Raw genomic sequence first — 19,306 nt, 5'->3', positions numbered from 1 at the left:
CCATATTTCAAAAATAGTGAAAATAACAGAGCTCTTCATCTTAATCATCATAGAGCTTTACTTTGGTGCTTTGGTTTATTAAACGTGCTAAACAATGAATGGGGCTTCCTCGAGGAGTTTCATGCAATTCCAGGAATAGGTTGCTATCACTCAACATCATTCAGTATTGTCTAGTTGTATGACTGGAACGTCGTAGTCAATCATTACATTTTCACTTCACCCCACACTATACAGATTCAGTAATATACTGTAAATGATGTGTAGCCTGCAAGCTAGCTCAGATACACTCGAGAGGTTTACATGCATGCGCACCACTATGTGGGCGTCCAGTATGTGATGTGTCAATCAGCTGAACAATTGGCGGTCTATTTAAGCTCGCCATTGTACTTCCTCTTGCTGTCAATGCCAATGAATGTTGTATGCGCTCATACCACCAGTAGGCTCTGCTTTCCCTTAGGGTTCCGTTTTCCCCTGGGGGGGTTGTTATAGATGTATTATATCTCCTTGCTCTTACAGTAAATGGTTGTCTGCTAATGTGCTGAGCAGGGAGTAATGTGTAGCAGAACCTGAATGTTAAGATCAAATATAATATTCACACTTGTATTTGCATTTAATAAATAACATGTTTAACTTCGAGCCATTAATGTTCTCAATCTGGTAGTGAGTTATCTGACTGGAATATACTTAAAAGCTGATAGTTGAAAACATATGATTTCACAGTTAAACAGTGACTTATAAATGACAACATAACAAAAGGCTATGTTTAGAGTTCACACAAACAATGCTGGTTCATTAGTCAACATATAATTTCTGCAGGGGGGAGAAAAAGTGTGCTGTCGCTCTCATGCTTTGTGTGAGTGGGGGCCGTTTTATGAACTCCCAAAGTCACTTGTTGCTGGTTACATGTCCTCTCTGGAATGTTCATCCACCTTTCTCACACTCCATGAGAAGCTTCACTCCCTTTGTGCTTTGCGTTACAACAAGCAAAGCTGTGGGTGAAACACACTTCCAAGAGCATCTGTTAACCGAGGGAGAAAATACAGTAGATAATTGTTTTTCACCGTCGGGTTCAGGGACCACCAGTCAAAATGGACCCTTAGGGTCTATAACTCTGAGAGTGTGTCCTTTTGGTAACTCTCAGGGTTACAATAAACGCTGAGGATTTTTACCGTGTGGAGTCCCAGTGATAAAATATTGTATCGTCTAATGCATATCAAAACTGGGGGTCCTTGAAATGAAAATGGTTGAGAGTCAGTGCAGTAGATGGAGTCCCGAGATGCACTGTACTTTTGGAATGGAAAGCTTTAAAGAAGGCATACTGAAGAGCAGCTGCAGAGAAGGTCATAGAGAAAGACACTGCCTCACACTTCACTGCTTCTGCTAACATTGACTTTAATGTGAAAAGAAAGTTACCTGGGCACTTCAAAACTACCCAAATATAAAACCCTGCTTGACTCTGAGGAAGATGCTGGTCAAAACGTCAGCCACCTCTGCAAAGAAAATCATGCAGACCAAGTTGAGTGCTCCAGTAATTGATTTGGGTAGTCTATTTTGAAGTACCCACTGAACATTATTTTCATATTATATTGTCCTACCGCTGAGCACCGAGCCCTTCTACTCACAACTTGGCTGAAGTGCGTTGGCCTTCTCTTATTGACATTAATGTGTCTGTAAGCTATCTGAAGCCTATTACAATCAAATGACTAATGGAATATTGTCTTTACTTTTTTTTTCTTCTACTGTATATAATAGTCACAGTGCTTAAGTGCCCATTTTCCATGAACCCTCTGCACGTTGGCGACCAACGTATGGGGACTAGATCACTGTTCTGAACTGGGCCCTAATTCAAAGCAAATGTACATGTACTGTTTTCTGTCCCTGTGCCCAGTGGGTCGCTGGATGTTTACGTATGTTTTAATTCTCATTTTAATCGGAGGACTCCGGTCTTCTAGCCAACAGTCTCCCCATGATTACAGTGAGGATAATTGCTGCTCTCTGGTCTTCTGGAGATTAACTATAAATGTAACGACGATGACCTTTCCATGGAAACCATTCGAGCTGAACCTGTGTTCCAGTTTAAAAAAAGAACGGTATATAGTGGACGTTATTCTTTCCGTAATGCATTCTTCTGCGCTGGGACTTATTTTTGGTTCGCCACTACAGAACAGATCCAGGAAGTTAAGCTTGATAAGTCTTTCTGTGTATATCTAATGACCGCGGTGCATGCTGGAGCAAAGTTCTGGTGCGTTCTGTGGGAAGACTTTGATTTCCTCGTGGAATTGCAGTTCCGTGCTCACAGACCTAGAGCCCTCAAACCTGGTCCAAGTTGACATGCAGTCCGCAGTGCATTCTCCCCCCAGCTTAATTTATTGTCCTTTTTTCCAAAGGTACAACTGTATCTTCTTCCTGCATGGCCCCAGTAGTTTATAATGCCATGTTTATGGAAATGACTGATGGACAAGGCATGGTGTTCCTGCCGTATTTCAAGCTTCTAGTGACTAGTGGTCTCTCCGCTGTCGGAAGATTTGAGAACTAACGTGGAGTGTTGGATCTTTACGTTAAATCCTGCTCGTATGTAATGGATGGATGATTATTCTAGCAGGCCCCGGGCACTGCTGGGTTCTGTGATCCAAGCTGAAGTCCATATGGATACCTGTGGGGTCAGAGACTGGTATCAGATTAGATGTCGCCGCTTTGGGGACAGCACTTTTGATATGATCAGGAGTCCGCGCCTGTGCTGTTTAAATCCGTAGTTTATTTTTGTTTGTTTCATTTTTAATTGTTGTAAATTACAATTAGCAAAATGAACACCCCAATTACAGGATTAATTACATACCGGTACTTGGCCTGAAAGATTTTTCTTTTTTAGTTACAGTGTACAAACAGGACTTTTTGAGGTTTCTTGTAGTCAAAATGTATGTACTGTTACTGGTGTATGTATCCAGTAACAGACATATTTGTTCATGGGCTAGAAAACGGCAGAGGATGTTGACTTGCCTGTGTCAGAATGAAATTAATCAGAATATGTTGATGTTCAGTGCGTATGCAAAGACTTCTTATAATAAATAGGTGTAACACTATAATCATATTGTACTTCAGCCCTTTGGTATTGCATGTCTAAAAATGTGTTGAAACAGCAACAATAGTCACAGCACATTCCTTCTCTGTAAATGTTCAGTGGTTTGTCAGCACTTGAAGCACGGAAAAGAAGAATTAGGAAAGTTGGACAAAGCCATATGTGATCTCATTACCCCACAAATTTTGTTGGGGCAACATAGTATGATGTCATATCTCTTTTAGGCAGATATTCCTGGAATGTTGCTTTTTACGAGAGGCAAATGGACTGCATTTCCCTCAAGTAGCCCTCAGACAGATTTGTTGAGGTTGGCTGTTGCATGATCTGTCTGTGAGATGCCTCCTGGTTCCAATCAGCGCTTTCCAAAAATAAAGACAACAAAATTCCTGAATGTCCTACAATTAATCTCTCACATGACTTACTCCTCTTGCATATTTCTTCGATTAGGATCAGCGTTGTCACATGGGTTCATGAATCTTTACGAGTTCTTAGCAAGTCACCGAAAATCTAACTTTCCCGAGGAAATCATTGGGAAGAAATGGGTTTTCCATGTCATTCAGAGTGCACTCTGCAGAATGATGCTGTTGAGTCACATTAGTGTATTTTATATTTAGTTAATTTATTTGAATTTTTCCCCTCTTTTTTGTTGCTGTCCTATTTCTCAATTCCCAATGTACTCTAGTCCCTTGTCACTGTTCCTACTGGTCCTAGAAAAAGCACAGACGATCATGTCTCTTCCAATACACGTGACGCCAAGGCCACTTGCGTCAGAAGCCAATGCATGCCGAGGCGTCAAATGCGTCAATGTCGCCATGCGGGGTTGTGGGTGGTACTGGGTAGTGCCCGTTTTCTTGGCTCACTGAAAGGAAACTACCAGCAAAATGGCTGGCAAGTACAATCAGCCACGGCACTTCTTCCTATTGATTGATGATGCATTGAAAGCAACGCATCAAAACGCTGCAAGCAGACGCTCCACCCCCTTGCTCCCACGTAGAATGGAAGTGACTAAAGTGTAAGCGGTTGTGTCAACTGAGGCCTTTTCTACTGAGTAGGCTTTGAATGGTTTACAATGGGAGCGCCGCGTTTATTTGTGCTCGCACATTCATGGCGGTTTTATCTGCTTGCTGAGAGCTGAAATATTTTTTGTTAGTTTGGAGGCGTTTTTTAGGCAAGCGCCTTGGTGTTTTCAGCTGGGAAATAACCGATCCGGGGCCCACCATGGGTCCAAAATGGTGCGACCATTACGCGTCTGCTACTCTGAGAGGATACAAATGGAACCATTTTTTAAATCTTTGGGTACCCCAATCTACAACATAAATCTCCAATGTACACTCCCAGTGTTAATTTAATTTTCAGAGTGGACAAATGGAACCAAATGGACTCATAAGTGTCCATTTGTACACTCTCAGAGTTACAGAATCTGTAAGGGTCCATGTGGACCCCCTGGTGGTCCCCGGACCCGACATTGAGAACCAGTGCATTGGAATGCTGATTAGGATGAGGAAATGACCGGCGGACATAGGACACAATAGTTTGTTTTCCTCTCTGTGTTACATACATGTTGACTTGTTTTACTACTGTACCTCCTTTTGTTTCTTCTTATTTTCTTTAATCAAGTGTTGATTAGATCAGCAGCTGCATTTGCGGTACCTGATTTTAAATGCAGGGACATGATAAAATGCACAAGTGAACATCGCACGCATCAGTGCAAACCCCACAAAACCATTTCATGTGCAATTTGAGGTGACATACTTTTTAGTTTTTTTGTCTTTTTTTGGGAACTAGATTGATGAGCGAGAGAGAACCTGGTAACTTGACAACATCGATTATTTCTCACAAATTCTACATCGTTGCACGTTTGAAGAATTGCCTGTCAACGTGATTCCAAAGTCCTAGGTATAATTTTGGTTTCCTTTTTGGAAAGAAATACTTGACTGTCATTACACAGAGCAAACGCATCAGATTTTTAAGTGCTCAGAATCAAAATCAGAATCAGTTTTATTGTCACATCACAGGTTTACAAGGTAAAAAAGTGGGTGAAATTCTTTTTTGTACATCGTTCCCATCGCAACGTTAGTTTCCATAGAAAGAAGAGGGGGGGGGAGAAGAAGAGGGTGGGGGGTAAGTGGGAAGGAGATCAAAACAAGAGAGCAACAGAAGGCCAGACAAGTTATCTACATATTTACAAATTACCTGAGATAATAAAAACTAAAAAAAAACTAAACTAAGGTGCCTGAGCATAGCAGCAATGTATTGTATACTGTGCATGTTATACTTATACTGTGCATGATAGACAATGGACGTTAAGGTGCTTAGAGGAAAAGGAGCACAATAAAAAAGACCAAAAAAAGTCAGTGCGTTATACAAGGGATTAAGGTGCAAAAGGTCAGTGCGTGTCCACCTAGAGTGGACCGACCCTAGTATAATCCGCAGGTAGCTCCATGAGGGAGTGCAACAAAAAGTCATTTGTACCTGGTGTAGTCCACAGGTGTGTCCGAGGGGGGGGCTAAAGTCCGAGTCATTGTCCCTGGTATAATCCACAGGTGTGTTCAGGAAGAGCCAGAAAAGTCTGCGCTGCCTGTTGTCAGGCTGCTGAACAAGGCCTATGCCTCATTCAGGCTTATGCCCCATTCAGCATTCTGACAGCAGCCGGATTGAAACTACACCAGTACCTGGTGGTGGAACTCTTGATACTGCGGTAGAGCCCCTTGCCCGGTCGCGGTCGTTGTAGGGGGTTGAACAGTCTGTGACTTGGGTGGTGCTTGTCCTTGATGATGCGCTTGGCTTTGACCACGCACCGCTTTTTGTACAGATCCTGGAGCGCTGGGAGCTCGATTCCCATTATCCGCTCTGCCGATCGCACTACTCGTTGTAGGCTGATCTTTTCTCGGGCAGTGCAGTTCCCGTACCAGGCCGTGACACAGCCTGTTAGGATGCCTTCGACAGAACTGTTGTAGTACAGCCTGAGGATGCGACGTCCTACTCCGAGCTTCTTCAGGCGGCGGAGCCAGTACAGTCGCTGCTGAGCCTTTTTCCTCACGTGTGTGGAGTGCGTCTCCCATTTGAGGTCCTCCTCGATGTGTACTCCGAGGAACTTGAACTCGCTGACCCTTTCCACTGCAGCACCGTCGATGAGGATGGGCGCATGGTCTCTCCGCGGCCTCCTGAAGTCCACGATCAGTTCTTTGGTCTTGTCGACGTTAAGAGAGAGGTTGTTCTCTCGGCACCAGCGTGCTAGTGATTTGATCTCCTCTCTGTAGTCAGACTCGTCGTTGTTGACGATTCGGCCTATCACTGTCGTGTCGTCCGCGTACTTTATGATGGTGTTGGAGACATGTGTGGCTATGCAGTCATACGTGTACAGGGAGTAGAGGAGAGGGCTCAGCACGCATCCCTGGGGTGCTCCGGTGTTGAGGGTCAGGGGGTCGGATGTGATGCTGCCCATTCTCACCACCTGATGTCGGTTGGACAGGAAGTCCTGTATCCAGTCGCACATGCTTGGGTGTAGCCCTAGGTCTCTGAGCTTTTTGTCAAGTATTGCTGGGACAATGGTGTTGAATGCTGAGCTGTAGTCCACGAACAGCATACGTACATACTTGTCCTTCAGCAGCTTGTTGTCCATGTGCGAGAGGACGGTGTGGAGAGCCATGGCAATAGCGTCGTCGGTCGTCGCTCTCGGGCAGCAGGGAATGTCCTTGTCTGTTGTGCATGTCACTGTCCTTCAGCGTACTGTGGACTGAGGGAGGCACTGACCTCACGGCAGGGGGTCATTTTGGGGTTCCAGGGGTCCTGGCAATTGCCACCCCCTAGCTTTCACATTTAATCTCCAAATTGGGATAGTGTAAGTAGTGTAAAGGTAGTGTAAGTAATTTATTTTGTTAAAATAAGTGTTACATTGCTTCTCCCCGTCCCTCCAGCTCTTGATTAACACATCGACCGCCAGAGGTTAATCTCATAATGTACTCACCAGTGCCAAGGTGTTTTTGTTGTTTTTTTGTTTTTTTCATGTCGCCATAGATCTTGTTAAAATCCTTAAGATTGAGCCGTACACAATGCATTTCCAGGGCGGGATACACATTTTATCCAATCAGGAGAGAGAACTCACACGGGATAAAGGATAAACAAGTGAAATTGGAAGTGATGACACAAAGAAATGAACAGACAAAATTGGAGCTGATAAATGGGCACTTTCTCCTGATTGGCTGCAGATTGGCCACCTGAATTTTCTGTTCATTAAAGAGAGACAGGGAGGCCGCTGTTACTGAACAAACACTCTGTACAGCAAGGATTAGAGAGGCACAAGCATGGAATACCTGTAATAAACTCCTCGGAATCTGACAGTCTGGTATCTCAGCTGCTACCAGGGCCTGTGTCGAAAGCATCCCGTTATATCGTCGGGCAGAAACCTCCTATCCATATTTTAACGTTTTTTCGTAAATGAATGCACTACTTGATCATTATACTACAGCTTCACACAAAAGTATCAAAAGCAGCAGATCCACCGTGACACGTTTTGAGCTTGTAGATCTGCCACGTTTGCTATTATTTTTATTTGAATCCTGTCAAGTAACAGTTTTGGACATATGAGGTTTCCACCCGACGGAGACGATATGGTGCTGAGACAAGGACTATGAAGAAGGAGCTACAAGACCGTCTGGCACATAAACAAGGCTCCTTATGTGTGTTAATATAACATCTCAACCAGAGGAAACAGGCCAAACGTTCCAAGGCCTGGGAGCAGCAATGGCCGACAAGACCCGGTGGGAACAAAAAAAGTGACATTTACAGTAAGATGTAGATGTCATCATCCAATCAAATGATGATGATTCTCCTCTCTTTTGGCAACAATGAGAAAGATCATTTCCAAATGCCATCAAATGCATTTCCAAATTCCTGATGTAGCATCAATATAAAGTGTGCATGTGAGCCAACTGTCTTGCATTTTTACTATTTGGAGTGCTGCTATTTCCACCTCATTTTGTGGTTTTTATATTTAGTATTTCCAAATGCATCAGAGCTTCACAGACAAACAAACCCAAGCACTTTGTGCTGACTTAGCCATAGCTGTGGTGCATATCATTTCATTAGAAGATTGAGTCTGACGAAAATGCATCTAGCCGTAATAAAAATAATACTCTACGAACCGCGTTTTGACCGTAAACAACTGAGCCACCAACGAGCTGCTTGCTATTGAAGACACACCTGTAGCATCCAGTTTGCTTACTAGTGGAAAGTTGCCAACTTTGTAATGCTGACCTGTTCAAAAACGGTTGTTTATAATTTCTGTTTATGTCCTCCCTAAACTGTGAACGACCGGGTAATGGTCCTTAAGTTGTGTAATTAGTGATAGGTGGGAGGTCAACTGTATCTTTGGGCCTCTTTAGCACGCATCTGGCTGCCAGATTGGAGGTTAGCGCCTGGGTTGTGGGAAAATGCCACAGTTCTCTTAGCAACTGTACAAATCTGCACAGTAAGACCTGGCACATTACGTCTGACTTATACTTGGTTGCGTGCAGGTGTCGCGTACCGAAAATTGCAGATCTATAAGCTTAGGGTGCGTCGCGAGCTTGTAGATCTGCTATTTTCGGTGCCCGACACCAGCATGCAACTACAGTACAAATCAGGCTATATTCCCATGATGAGAACATTATCAAAAGCCAATAAAATATTTTGTATCAGCATTACGATCATGTAATCTTGTCTATAGTAGTTAGTGGGTTAGATTTGATTTGTGACCTCAGCATTGTAATAATTATTATACCTGTTATTAGTGTGCATTTGGTAGTATTTGGCCTCTTGATGTTTAGGTGTGTGTATGCAAAGCTCTTCTTGCACACTAAAATAGTAAAATACTCCATGTTACAAATGGACAAATTAAAGCTACAATCCATAGGTTCTACTTCCATAACCGATATTCGAACCCGCGTAGGACCAAACATCCACCGCTCATTCAAGACGGAATCCCTGCTTCGACACAGTTGCTTTTGCGCTTATGAGCTTGAGGCAGTGTTACTTGTCAACCAGTGGGTGTCCTACCCGACACCAGGGTATAAATGCAATTGTGCTTGTTATTTTCTATTATCATACTCTACCACGCAGATTGGTTAAAACTGTGTTTTATTCATTAAAATAAGTTCTGGATTGTAGCTATAACCCTGAGGATATCATGTGATGATATCACTGTTATTTTCCTGTCAGCTCCAGAGCTGTCCATGGGCAAGCAAGAGGCCTTTGACATCTTCAGACGGGACCAGGAGGACAATCTGACAATTGAAGACAACAAAGCTGTGCTCAAACAAAGGTCAGAGGCAAAGAGGAGATGTTATTGGGCACTTCATTAACTTCCTGTTTGCGCCCTACACCAAATATCGTTGCCGAAAATAGGGGATCTACAAGCTCGGGCTGTGTTGTTATCCCCATAATAGGGATCCTTGTGTGTGTGTGTGTGTGTGTGTGTGTGTGTGTGAGAGTGAGAGAGAGTGAGAGAGAGAGAGCGAGCTACCTAAAACAAGCATTCTCTTGCTGGCATTCAAATCATTATTTTTCTCATGTTTTTGTTCTTCTTTGTTATGGACATGGGATCAATGGGATTCTTGCCATCGTTGCACCTGTTAAAACAGTTTATGGGTCAGAAACTGCACTTTTATTGCAGCAATATGTTCCTTACTATTGAAATGAAAAATATATAGTCATGAAATGAGAAGGTAAAATAACATGATTTGATTTGCCAGTCCTTCACAGAGGCGCTACTTGGGTGGGAATTGTCATTCCAGGTGTGAAGTCGTTGCAGCCAAGCCATGCAGATATTTATTTTGGCCAGAGGGATATTACATTTTCATTAGCCACCTAAGCCCTATATACGTTGTTGTACGACAAATAGTCAAAATCACCTTTCGATAAGTTCGGTTTGCAGATCTGCCATTTAAGCTATTTCTGAGAGTTGTGTCACGTGAGAGTTGTGTATAGCAGTGGTTCTCAAACTTTTTCATAAGGGCCCCCAAATTGATTATGTATTTGGCCACGGACCCCCATCTGAAAATGTTTTGTGCCAGTGGCCCCCTTGAAGAGAAGATTTGTAAAAAAAAAAAAAAGTTCCAATACTTTCAAGATTATTAAAAGAAAAATCTAAATAGCAGATGTACAAGCTCGTAGATCTACTATTTTTGAATAGACAACATACTGTATAAATGGATAAAGTGGTTAACATGATTGTGATGCTATATTAACTACTTTTGCTGGGGACGCTCCGTAACCACCCCAAGGACCCCTGGGGGTCCCTGAACCATAGGTTCCATAAAGAGGGATTTATCTGTCTGAAACTGAAAACCGATTAGAACTTTTGTGTTTTCAGGCAAAAATGCATGCATACTTTCCAATTGAATTGATTGAGCTCTGACTCAATTCAGTAATATGTGAAAAGATCTGCTATTTTCAAACATTTTAGTACTTTTACTTTTGGTACTTTAAGTACATTTTGATGCCAATACTTTTGTACTTTCACTCAAGTCCATTTATAATTCTGGACTTTTACAGTACCTGTAACAGAGTATTTCTTTATTGCAGTATTGGTACTTTTACTTAAGTAAAGAATTTGAGTACTTTTTCCACCACTGTGCGCAGGTTTTCTGAGGCCAAAGCGCTGGGGGAGCAAGTGAACGAGGCCAGAACCAGAGTCAGTAAGTCACCTCTCCGTCGAACACAGCACCACAAATCTGAGCATTGCTTTCATTGCTCTGAGCATCGCTTTCATTGCTACGCCTTGCGTGAGCCACAGCATATGGACTCAATGTAGAAGCATTCTTATTGCATTTTCTTATTTCCCTCTGGGAGCGCCGTTGTTGCATGCAACCTGCAATAATGGCCGTGTTTTTTATATTATTCCCCGTTGTATCCTTAGTTTCTCGCACGTGAACATTCTTAAACCATTAAAACCAGGAAAGCATCTGTGTCATTTTAGATTTTAACCACTTTAACCATTATTTTATACTCTACATAGCGCATTCACTTGAGCCATGAGCTTGTAGATCTGCTATTTTTGAAAATGTGTGCAAATCTTTATATTTTTTACAGTTTTTAACTCAAATCTTTGCTTCTGGGGGTCCCTGGAACCAAAAAAATGTAGATGGGTGTCGGCGGCCAAATACATATCATTTTGGGGTCCTTGACATGAATAAGTTTGAGAACCACTGATATAGAAACATAAGTTTTTCACAAAACTGTTTAGAACACATTTGTAGAATGGGCCTCAGGTCTTAATGGGTTAAGCAGAAAACACGGTGCACAATCTGGTGTCAGGAATGAATGTCCACTCGCTGTGAATTGTTGTGAGAGAGACGGTAAACTCCGGCTGCGAACGAAAGCGTGTGAACTGTGTATGTGCAAACGCGTCCAGGAGGTAGATGTTCCACAGTGCGTGGTGTAAACTGCATTCCGGAAATCACTCCACACACTTGTGAGGGACATAAAAACTCGACTATTCATTGTCATCATTACCGCCGGCGTCATTATCCTTAACAGCAAATAACATTCTCCGGTGCAAGTCTTTTGGGAATGCTGTTTTTTATTTATCCTTCTATTAACGCGCATGCAGGCTCTCCGCTAGTCTCCAGAGATCACCTGGTATACCTGCCTGGAAAACGTTAGCGAATAGATCAAGAGAAAGTGTCGTTCAGCACATTCCAAAACTTTTCCAGGACTGAGAGGGATTCTGATTTCCTCCCACCCCACTCTTCCGACCCAGGTTTTTTTTTTTTTCAGGACCTGGCTTTGGCGTTTTTTTTTTTTTTTTTGTCTTTACGAGCGCTCCGTAAGAACACCCCTGTGTTCTTCTGGGTAATGTCCCTGACAGGTATAGGCCCGGTCTGCCAGATTGAGGCCTGGCATCGTCCCCTTTAGCTTCACTCACTCCCTGCTGAACCATTCCAAACGGCTCGGCTCCAGAAGGAATCCACCCCAGCGCTTTGGAACGCGAGGTTCTCTCTGGTGTACTGTAGTCTGCACTACTGTGTGTCAACGCCTCGACACCGCCGCTAGCGCGTCGGCCTGTTCAGTGTTGCGTTGATTATTATGTCAGCGAGTTGTGGAAGGATCCCGTACGCATGGTGTTAATGAGTCCAAATTTAGACCTATGCCCCTGTATTGCCCAAGTGAAAAAGAAATATACTAAATATATTTTTCAGAAGTATACTTAATATACTATTTTTGTACTTTTTATAAATTACATTTAAATTGTCTTATTTTGGAAAGACTTAAGTAGTACTTAGTATATTAAAAGTTGAACTAAAGATATGCTAAAACATATCTTTAATATACTTTTATGTACTTTCCCCCCCAAAAAAAATACAATTTAATTACAAATGTACTTATCTGAAGTACAATTGCTGAAGTATACTATCATTACATTTATAGTTTATTACAAATACATATCAAGTACTAAATAAATATATATAGAGTATATAGCAATTATGCTTAAAATATACAATCAATGTATTACAAATATACTTGGAGTATAAAATAAATGAATGTGAAGTATACTTTTAATAGTTTCAAGTATACTATCAATGTAATAATAAAGTAATTAAACTACAATCCAAATGTGCTAAAATATACTTTCAATGTAATAATAATGTAATAATAATGTAATAATAATGTATTTCAACTACAACTTAATTTAACTAAACGTACACAGTTAGTTAATTAAGAATATACTTGTATATTGTAATTGCAATGTATATATACATTGAAAGTATATTTTAAGCATAATTGCTATGTACTCTATATTTATTTATTTTGTACTTGATATGTATTGGTAATACACTATAAATTGAATGATAGTACACTTTAATGACATCAGCAAAACTGTACTTCAGATACTATAAGTATATTTGTAATTAAATTGTATTTTTTGGGGGGCAAAAGTACATAAAAGTATATTGTTTAGCATATCTTTAGTGCAACTTTTAGTATATTAAGTACAACTTAAATGTTTCCAAACAACATCATTTAAATTGAATTTTATAAAAAGTACAAATGAGTATATTCAATATACTTCTGGGAAATGAAATTTAATATTTTTTGCAATGTAACGTGGAGGCTTGTGGTTTAGTTGTCTGTAAGAGCCATGACAACTCTCGCAACCATCAACAACACACTCACATTATATGTAAGGATGGGAAAAGGGGAGAGAGACTGACTAAACAAACAGACATTTAATTCATGGTTTTACTAACAAATTACATAAAATACCATAAATCACCAAATAGCACCACAACAAAACACTAAACTCAATGACCCATAGCATAACCCCACTACGCATTCCCATATTCAAATAATAACACAAATAGGAACAATAACACACATTTCCCAGCACGCACTGGGGCGCATGCTGGGAAATGGACTTCCTCTAGCCACCATAAATGTAATGATAGTATACTTTAATGACATCAGCAAAAGTGTACTTCAGATACTGTAAGTATTGTAATTAAAGTATATATATATGTATATTTGATTAAATAAAAATTTGCTTTTCAAAAGTGTATTCATATAATGTTTAATTTTTGTTTAACTTAAGTACATTTAATGTTAAATATATTTTAAATGATTATAGTATATGTGCTTACAGTATATTATAGTAGATTATCCTCAATATGCATTTATTTTAAGATATACTATAATATGCTTATTAAAAGTATACTTTTCACAAAAAATATTTAAAATATGTTCAAGTATATATTTTTGTAAGTATGTTAATGTCTATTTTATTGAAGTTTCACTTAAGTACTACTTCCTAAAAGTACACTTTTCTTCAGTGCATTTATAGTATAAGGCTGAAAAAATATACCGAAAAAGCATTATACTTAAAGTTTGCTTTAGTATACTTTTTAAGTATACTATTTTGAATATGTTCCTGGATGCTATTAGTAATATACTTCTTAATATTATACTTGTAATATACTTGTTTTAAAGTGCATTCAATATATATTTCTACAAAGCACATTAAATACTAACATAAATTAAATTGTAATTTAGCACATTTCTTTTTAAGTTTACTAATGTGCTTTGTAGAAATATATATTAAATGCACTTTAAAACAGTGTGTATATTACAAGTATAATGTTAAGAAGTATATTACTAATAGCATCCAGGAGTAATGTACTTCTTAACATTATACTTGTAATATACTTGTTTTAAAGTGCATTCAAAATGTATTTTTTACAAAGCACATTAGTAAACTTTTTTTTTAAAATGCTAAATTACAAATTAATTTATGTTTGTATTTAATGTGCTTTGTATAAATATATATTGAATGCACTTTAAAACAAGTATATTACAAGTATAATGTTAAGAAGTATATTACTAATAGCATCCGGGAACATATTCATAAATAGTATACTTAAAAAGTATACTAAAGCAAACTTTAAGTATAATGCCTTTTTCAGTATATTTTTTCAGCCTTATACTATAAATACACTGATGAAAATTTTACTTTTACGAAGTAGTACTTAAGTGAAACTTTAATAAAATAGGCATTAACATACTTACAAAAATATATATTTGAACATATTTTAAATAGTTTTTGTGAAAAGTATACTTTTAATAAGCATATTATAGTATATCTTAAATTAAGTGCATATTGAGGATAATTTGCTATGAATATACTATAAAAGCACTTAAAATATAATAATTTAAAATATATTTAACATTAAATGTACTAAGTTAAACAAAAATTAAACATTATATGAATAGACTTTTGAAAAGTACATTTTTATTTAATTAAATATATATTTTTTGTTTAGTACACTTTTAACAAATGTGCTAAATGACAAATTAATTCATGTTGACATTTAAGTGCATTGTAAAAATATATTTTTGAATGCACTCTGATTATATTTGCTAAATATATTTTGGCAAAAAATGCACTGTTAGTATGCTTTGACAAAAGTTCAAATTGACAATTAACATACTTATTGTGCTAAAAGTATACTTTAGCACAAAAAAAATACATTTTTTTTTCACTTGGGTGCCTATACACGTTAAAGTCCTCGGTGTTAAAAGCTGCAATCCGGAACTTATTTTAATGAATGAGTATATATTTATATATTTTTAAGTTAAAATAGTGTGGTAGTTTAGTCACTAAACTATACTGGGACCCCAACTCCACACTGTGAATTCTGTGTTAGTTTAACTCTGAAAGTGTACAAATGGAACCAAATGGACCCTTAAGGGTCCATTTGGTTCCTTTTGTACACTCTCAGAGTTACAGACCTGTAAGGGTCCATTTGGAACCCTGGTTGGGCCCTGGACCAGAAGTTGAGAACCAGTGATTTTAACCAATCTGTATATAAGAGTATGTTAATACAATAGAACCAGCACATCTGCAGTGGTTGGAGGTTGTCTCTCTGCTCGTCCAATGGGAAATTTGGACCCATATTGTCTCGGGGAGGGCACAAGTAGATTGACAAGTAGTACGGCCTGAAGCTCATAAGCCCAATTTCTCCCATGGCCAAGTGGGGACTCCGTCATGTTTGCTCACCCACGTGGGAAGAGCCATGTTGGAATCCCGGTGGGGATACGAAAGTTACAGATTTAAGCTCTAGTTTAACTCTGTACAAATGAAACCAAATGGACCCTTGTTGTAGGTCCATTTGGTTTCATTTGTACACTTTCAGACTTGCAAATGGATAAATTAACACTGAGGATTTTGTTTTGACTGTGTATACAGTACAGAGAGGCCTTCATATGTCTCAAGTTCAGTTTGTTCAACGATCCGTCTTAATCACCGTCACGTTGCGTTCAGTGGACTGTTGAGAAACAAGGCCCTTCCTCCACCAGACTAGCAATAACAAATCATATCTCAGAAATGATTTCAGTGCGTATAATGGGGAGAATTTTCCAGCGTGTCATCACAATTCAAAATATCAGCGTGGTATTATTAGGGTTTGATCTGGTTTGCATCTAATATTGCAAGCTTCAATTCTTTTTTATACTTTTTTTTTTTTTTTGGTTCCGTTGGAATGTGTGTGTTTGCGGTTCATGTCAGATGCCAGTGAAAGGGATAAGTTCGCCTGTTCACCAGTGCTTTGGCGTCATTACTGCCTCATGTCACGCACGCAGTGGTGTAAAGTAACCAAGTACATTTACTCAAGTACTGTATTTAAGTCCATTTTTTAGGTATTTTTACTTTACTGGAGTATTTAAACATTTTTGTACTTTTACTTCTACTACATCTCAGAGGCAAATATTGTACTTTAGTCACTAGTTACTTTGCAGATATAAATGATTATATTATAAAACATACATTAACCACTTCAGCCCTATTTTAGGATCCACAAGCTCACAACGTGTCGCATCACGACGCGTTGTGAGCTTGTAGATCTGCTATTTTCAAAAATGTTAGCACTTTTACTTTTGATACTTTAAGTATATTTTGATGCCAATACTTTTGTACTTTTACTCAAGTAAAATTTTGAACACAGGCCTTTTACTTGTAACAGAGTATTTTTATATCGTGGTATTGCTACTTTCACTTAAGTAAAATATGTGAGTACTTCTTCCACCACTGCACGCACGGCGGTTGAGTAGCATTCAGCTGTCACCCGCTCATAGATGCCAGCGTGCATTTAGCACTGCTGGAATTCTGGAGTATCAGCGTTGGACTGTGGTGACTGCGAAGGCGCTGACACAGACATACATCAGAGGTGGTGTCTTGTCAAACAAAAATAATCTATGACCATTGACTTTTTGGTTTTGAACCCATTTAGACTGGGAAAGCATCTTGTGTCATTTTAGATTTCTTTGGCTATTAAAAAAATAGCAGCGCTATGAGCTTGTAGATCTGCAATCTTTTTGATTTTTGATTTTTTTAAGCGAACATTTTTAACTGATCTGTGCTTCTGGGGGTCCCTTCCTGGAACAACATATTTTGAGATGGGGGTTCGCGGCCAAATACATATAATTTTGACATCTCTTGACATGGAAAAGTTGGAGCACCACTGATATAGCAATATACTGTTAAGATTTAGAAAACATTTTTAGATATGTATTTGGCCGCGGACCCCCATCTCAAAATATTTTAGTTCCAGGGACCCCCCAGAAGCAAAGATTTGAGTTACAAATGTTTGCTTAAAAAAATAATATATATATTAAAAGATTTGCACAAATTTCACTCGGTGCCGCACTATGAGCTTGTAGATCTGCATGTAGATCTGCTGAAATCTAAAAATGACACAAGCGCGTTCCCGGTCTTAATGGGTTAATAACATTAAAGCTGCAATCCGGAACTTATTTGAATGAATAACATGTTATATTACCAGTCTATATGGTATGTACTGTATAGTATGTGTTAACAAGATATAATCAGTACATCTGCAGTGGTTGGAGGTTAAAAAAACTCTTCCATTGAGGCGTTTAGACCCTGGTGTTGGGAGGGTTTTTGATTGATTGAATACTTAATTGACACAGTTATTAACAGTACAGGTAGCACATTCAAAGATTATGCTTAAAGTGTAAAACAAAATGAATCAGTAATACATATAATCCATACAATGCAATGCAATGCAATGCAAGGCAGCATAGTAGAATGCATTTTTAACCGAATTTTGGGGGAACGGGGTCGGATGGACAGTATGCTCATGGGCACCACTTAGTCTAGAGCAGGGGTCTTCAACGTTTTCAGGACAAGGACCCCCTGGCTGAGAGATAGATGAAGCAGGGACCCCCTCTATATTGTATAAAATTGTGTTTCAGATTAAACTTTTTTTGTTTACTTGGTCTGCTCTTTTTTCCCTCTACACCTAAACCTCTTTGCCAAAAATAGCCGATACAAGCTCACAACGCCTCGCAGCGCAAGGCGTTGTGACCTTGTAGATCTGCAATTTTTGGCTAAAGTTCTCCTCAGAAAAAGGGATGCTAGGGTTCAAGTTGTTAAGGTAAAAAAAAAACACACACAGACAGATTTGGCGGACCCCCTGTAGTAACTCTGAGGACCCCCTAGGGGTCCCGGACCCTCTATTGAAGACCCCTGGTCTAGAGAAGTAGTTTGACACGGCATTGATGTAGTATTTTAAAGACCAGACCCATTGAGAGATGTTGCACTCTGTCTTCTACCTGCCAGCCCAGACTATAGCAAAGTGAGCTAGGAGAAAGCGAGTCCTGGGGAACACATGCTGGTCGACAAGTAGTACTGCCCAAAGCTCATAAGCACAATATCTCCGCTGGCCAAGCGGGTATTTGGTCTCGTATAAGCGGTATAGATGTTTGTTCGAATCTCGGGGAAGGACATCAAACTTAATGTTAATACAATAAAACGAGTAACATCTGCAGTGGTTGCAGGTGGTCTCCCTAGTTTTCCCATTGACAAGTAGCCCCACCTGAAGCCCATAAGTCCATAATCTCCCCTGGCCAAGGGAGGTTTCCCTCTTGCGTGGGCGGCAGATGTTTGGTTTGATTCGAATCCCAGATCTAACCATTGCAATTAGCTCTCTCCGTCAGCAGAGGACAGACTACTTACGCATTGCAGCTTTAACTTTTCAGAGCGTAGGCTTTGGACGTACGGTGTATTGCGTGAATTAATGAGAGAAGACACTTAGACTCGCTGCAGCACAAGCTATTGTGTGGTAGACTGTTTTGCGGGCAAAGATATATAGACATTTTGGTATATGAATTATTCAATGAGCCAGCGGGGAAAACAGACTAGAGCAGAAACATTTGCGATGCTGTCACATGTTATTACGATGTTAACGGCATGGGAGACGCATTTTTCCTAGATGAGAGGCAGTGTTTATAGTGGAAGGTAGTTTGCCTCTCCTGGCTGGAAAAGTCGTGCCATAATATATTTAGCTCAGTGTGTTTCCTCGCCGTTTTTCTGGAAGACCCGCTCGGAAATTTTACACTACCTATGGCCTCATGGTTAATGTAGAACATGGAAAGAGTTAGCATAATATAGGCAAAGGCTTTGTGTTGCTCCGTCTGATGGATGTGCCCAGCGTGAGCGGGTCAGTGGCAGGGGAGAGGCGGGAGGAGAGAGGGCGGTACCCTGTGGAGACCGGCGGGGCCTAAACCGTTCCCTCGTTACCAGTATTGTTCTTGGCCGCCCCATGCAGCATGGCTTTCGGAATCCGGTCCCACCGGAGCAGCATAGTATGATACTGTACTGTATGTTCCAGAGACCCTTTAGGTCTAGAGAGCATAAGCTGTCGCTGTCGGGTGGAAACCTCCTATCTCCACATTCTT

The 19,306-nt window shown here is 39.9% G+C and overlaps 1 protein-coding gene across 1 annotated transcript in view; it reads left to right on the top strand.

Moving 5' to 3' along the window:
• The window catches only part of kif6 (kinesin family member 6), a 117,326-nt gene that overhangs the window by 66,700 nt on the left and 31,320 nt on the right, over positions 1-19,306 (top strand). The window contains exons 14-15 of the mRNA XM_080414058.1: positions 9,275-9,377; positions 10,697-10,752. Coding sequence (XP_080270184.1) covers positions 9,275-9,377; positions 10,697-10,752 — 159 coding nt within the window. The remainder of the gene's footprint in view (positions 1-9,274; positions 9,378-10,696; positions 10,753-19,306) is intronic.

The sequence above is a fragment of the Gymnoscopelus braueri genome (assembly GCF_963280865.1).
Source record: "Gymnoscopelus braueri genome assembly, chromosome: 19".
Lineage (NCBI taxonomy): Eukaryota > Metazoa > Chordata > Actinopteri > Myctophiformes > Myctophidae > Gymnoscopelus > Gymnoscopelus braueri.
The sequence above is the reverse complement of the archived record's forward strand: the minus strand, read 5'-3'. Positions and strand labels throughout refer to the sequence as shown.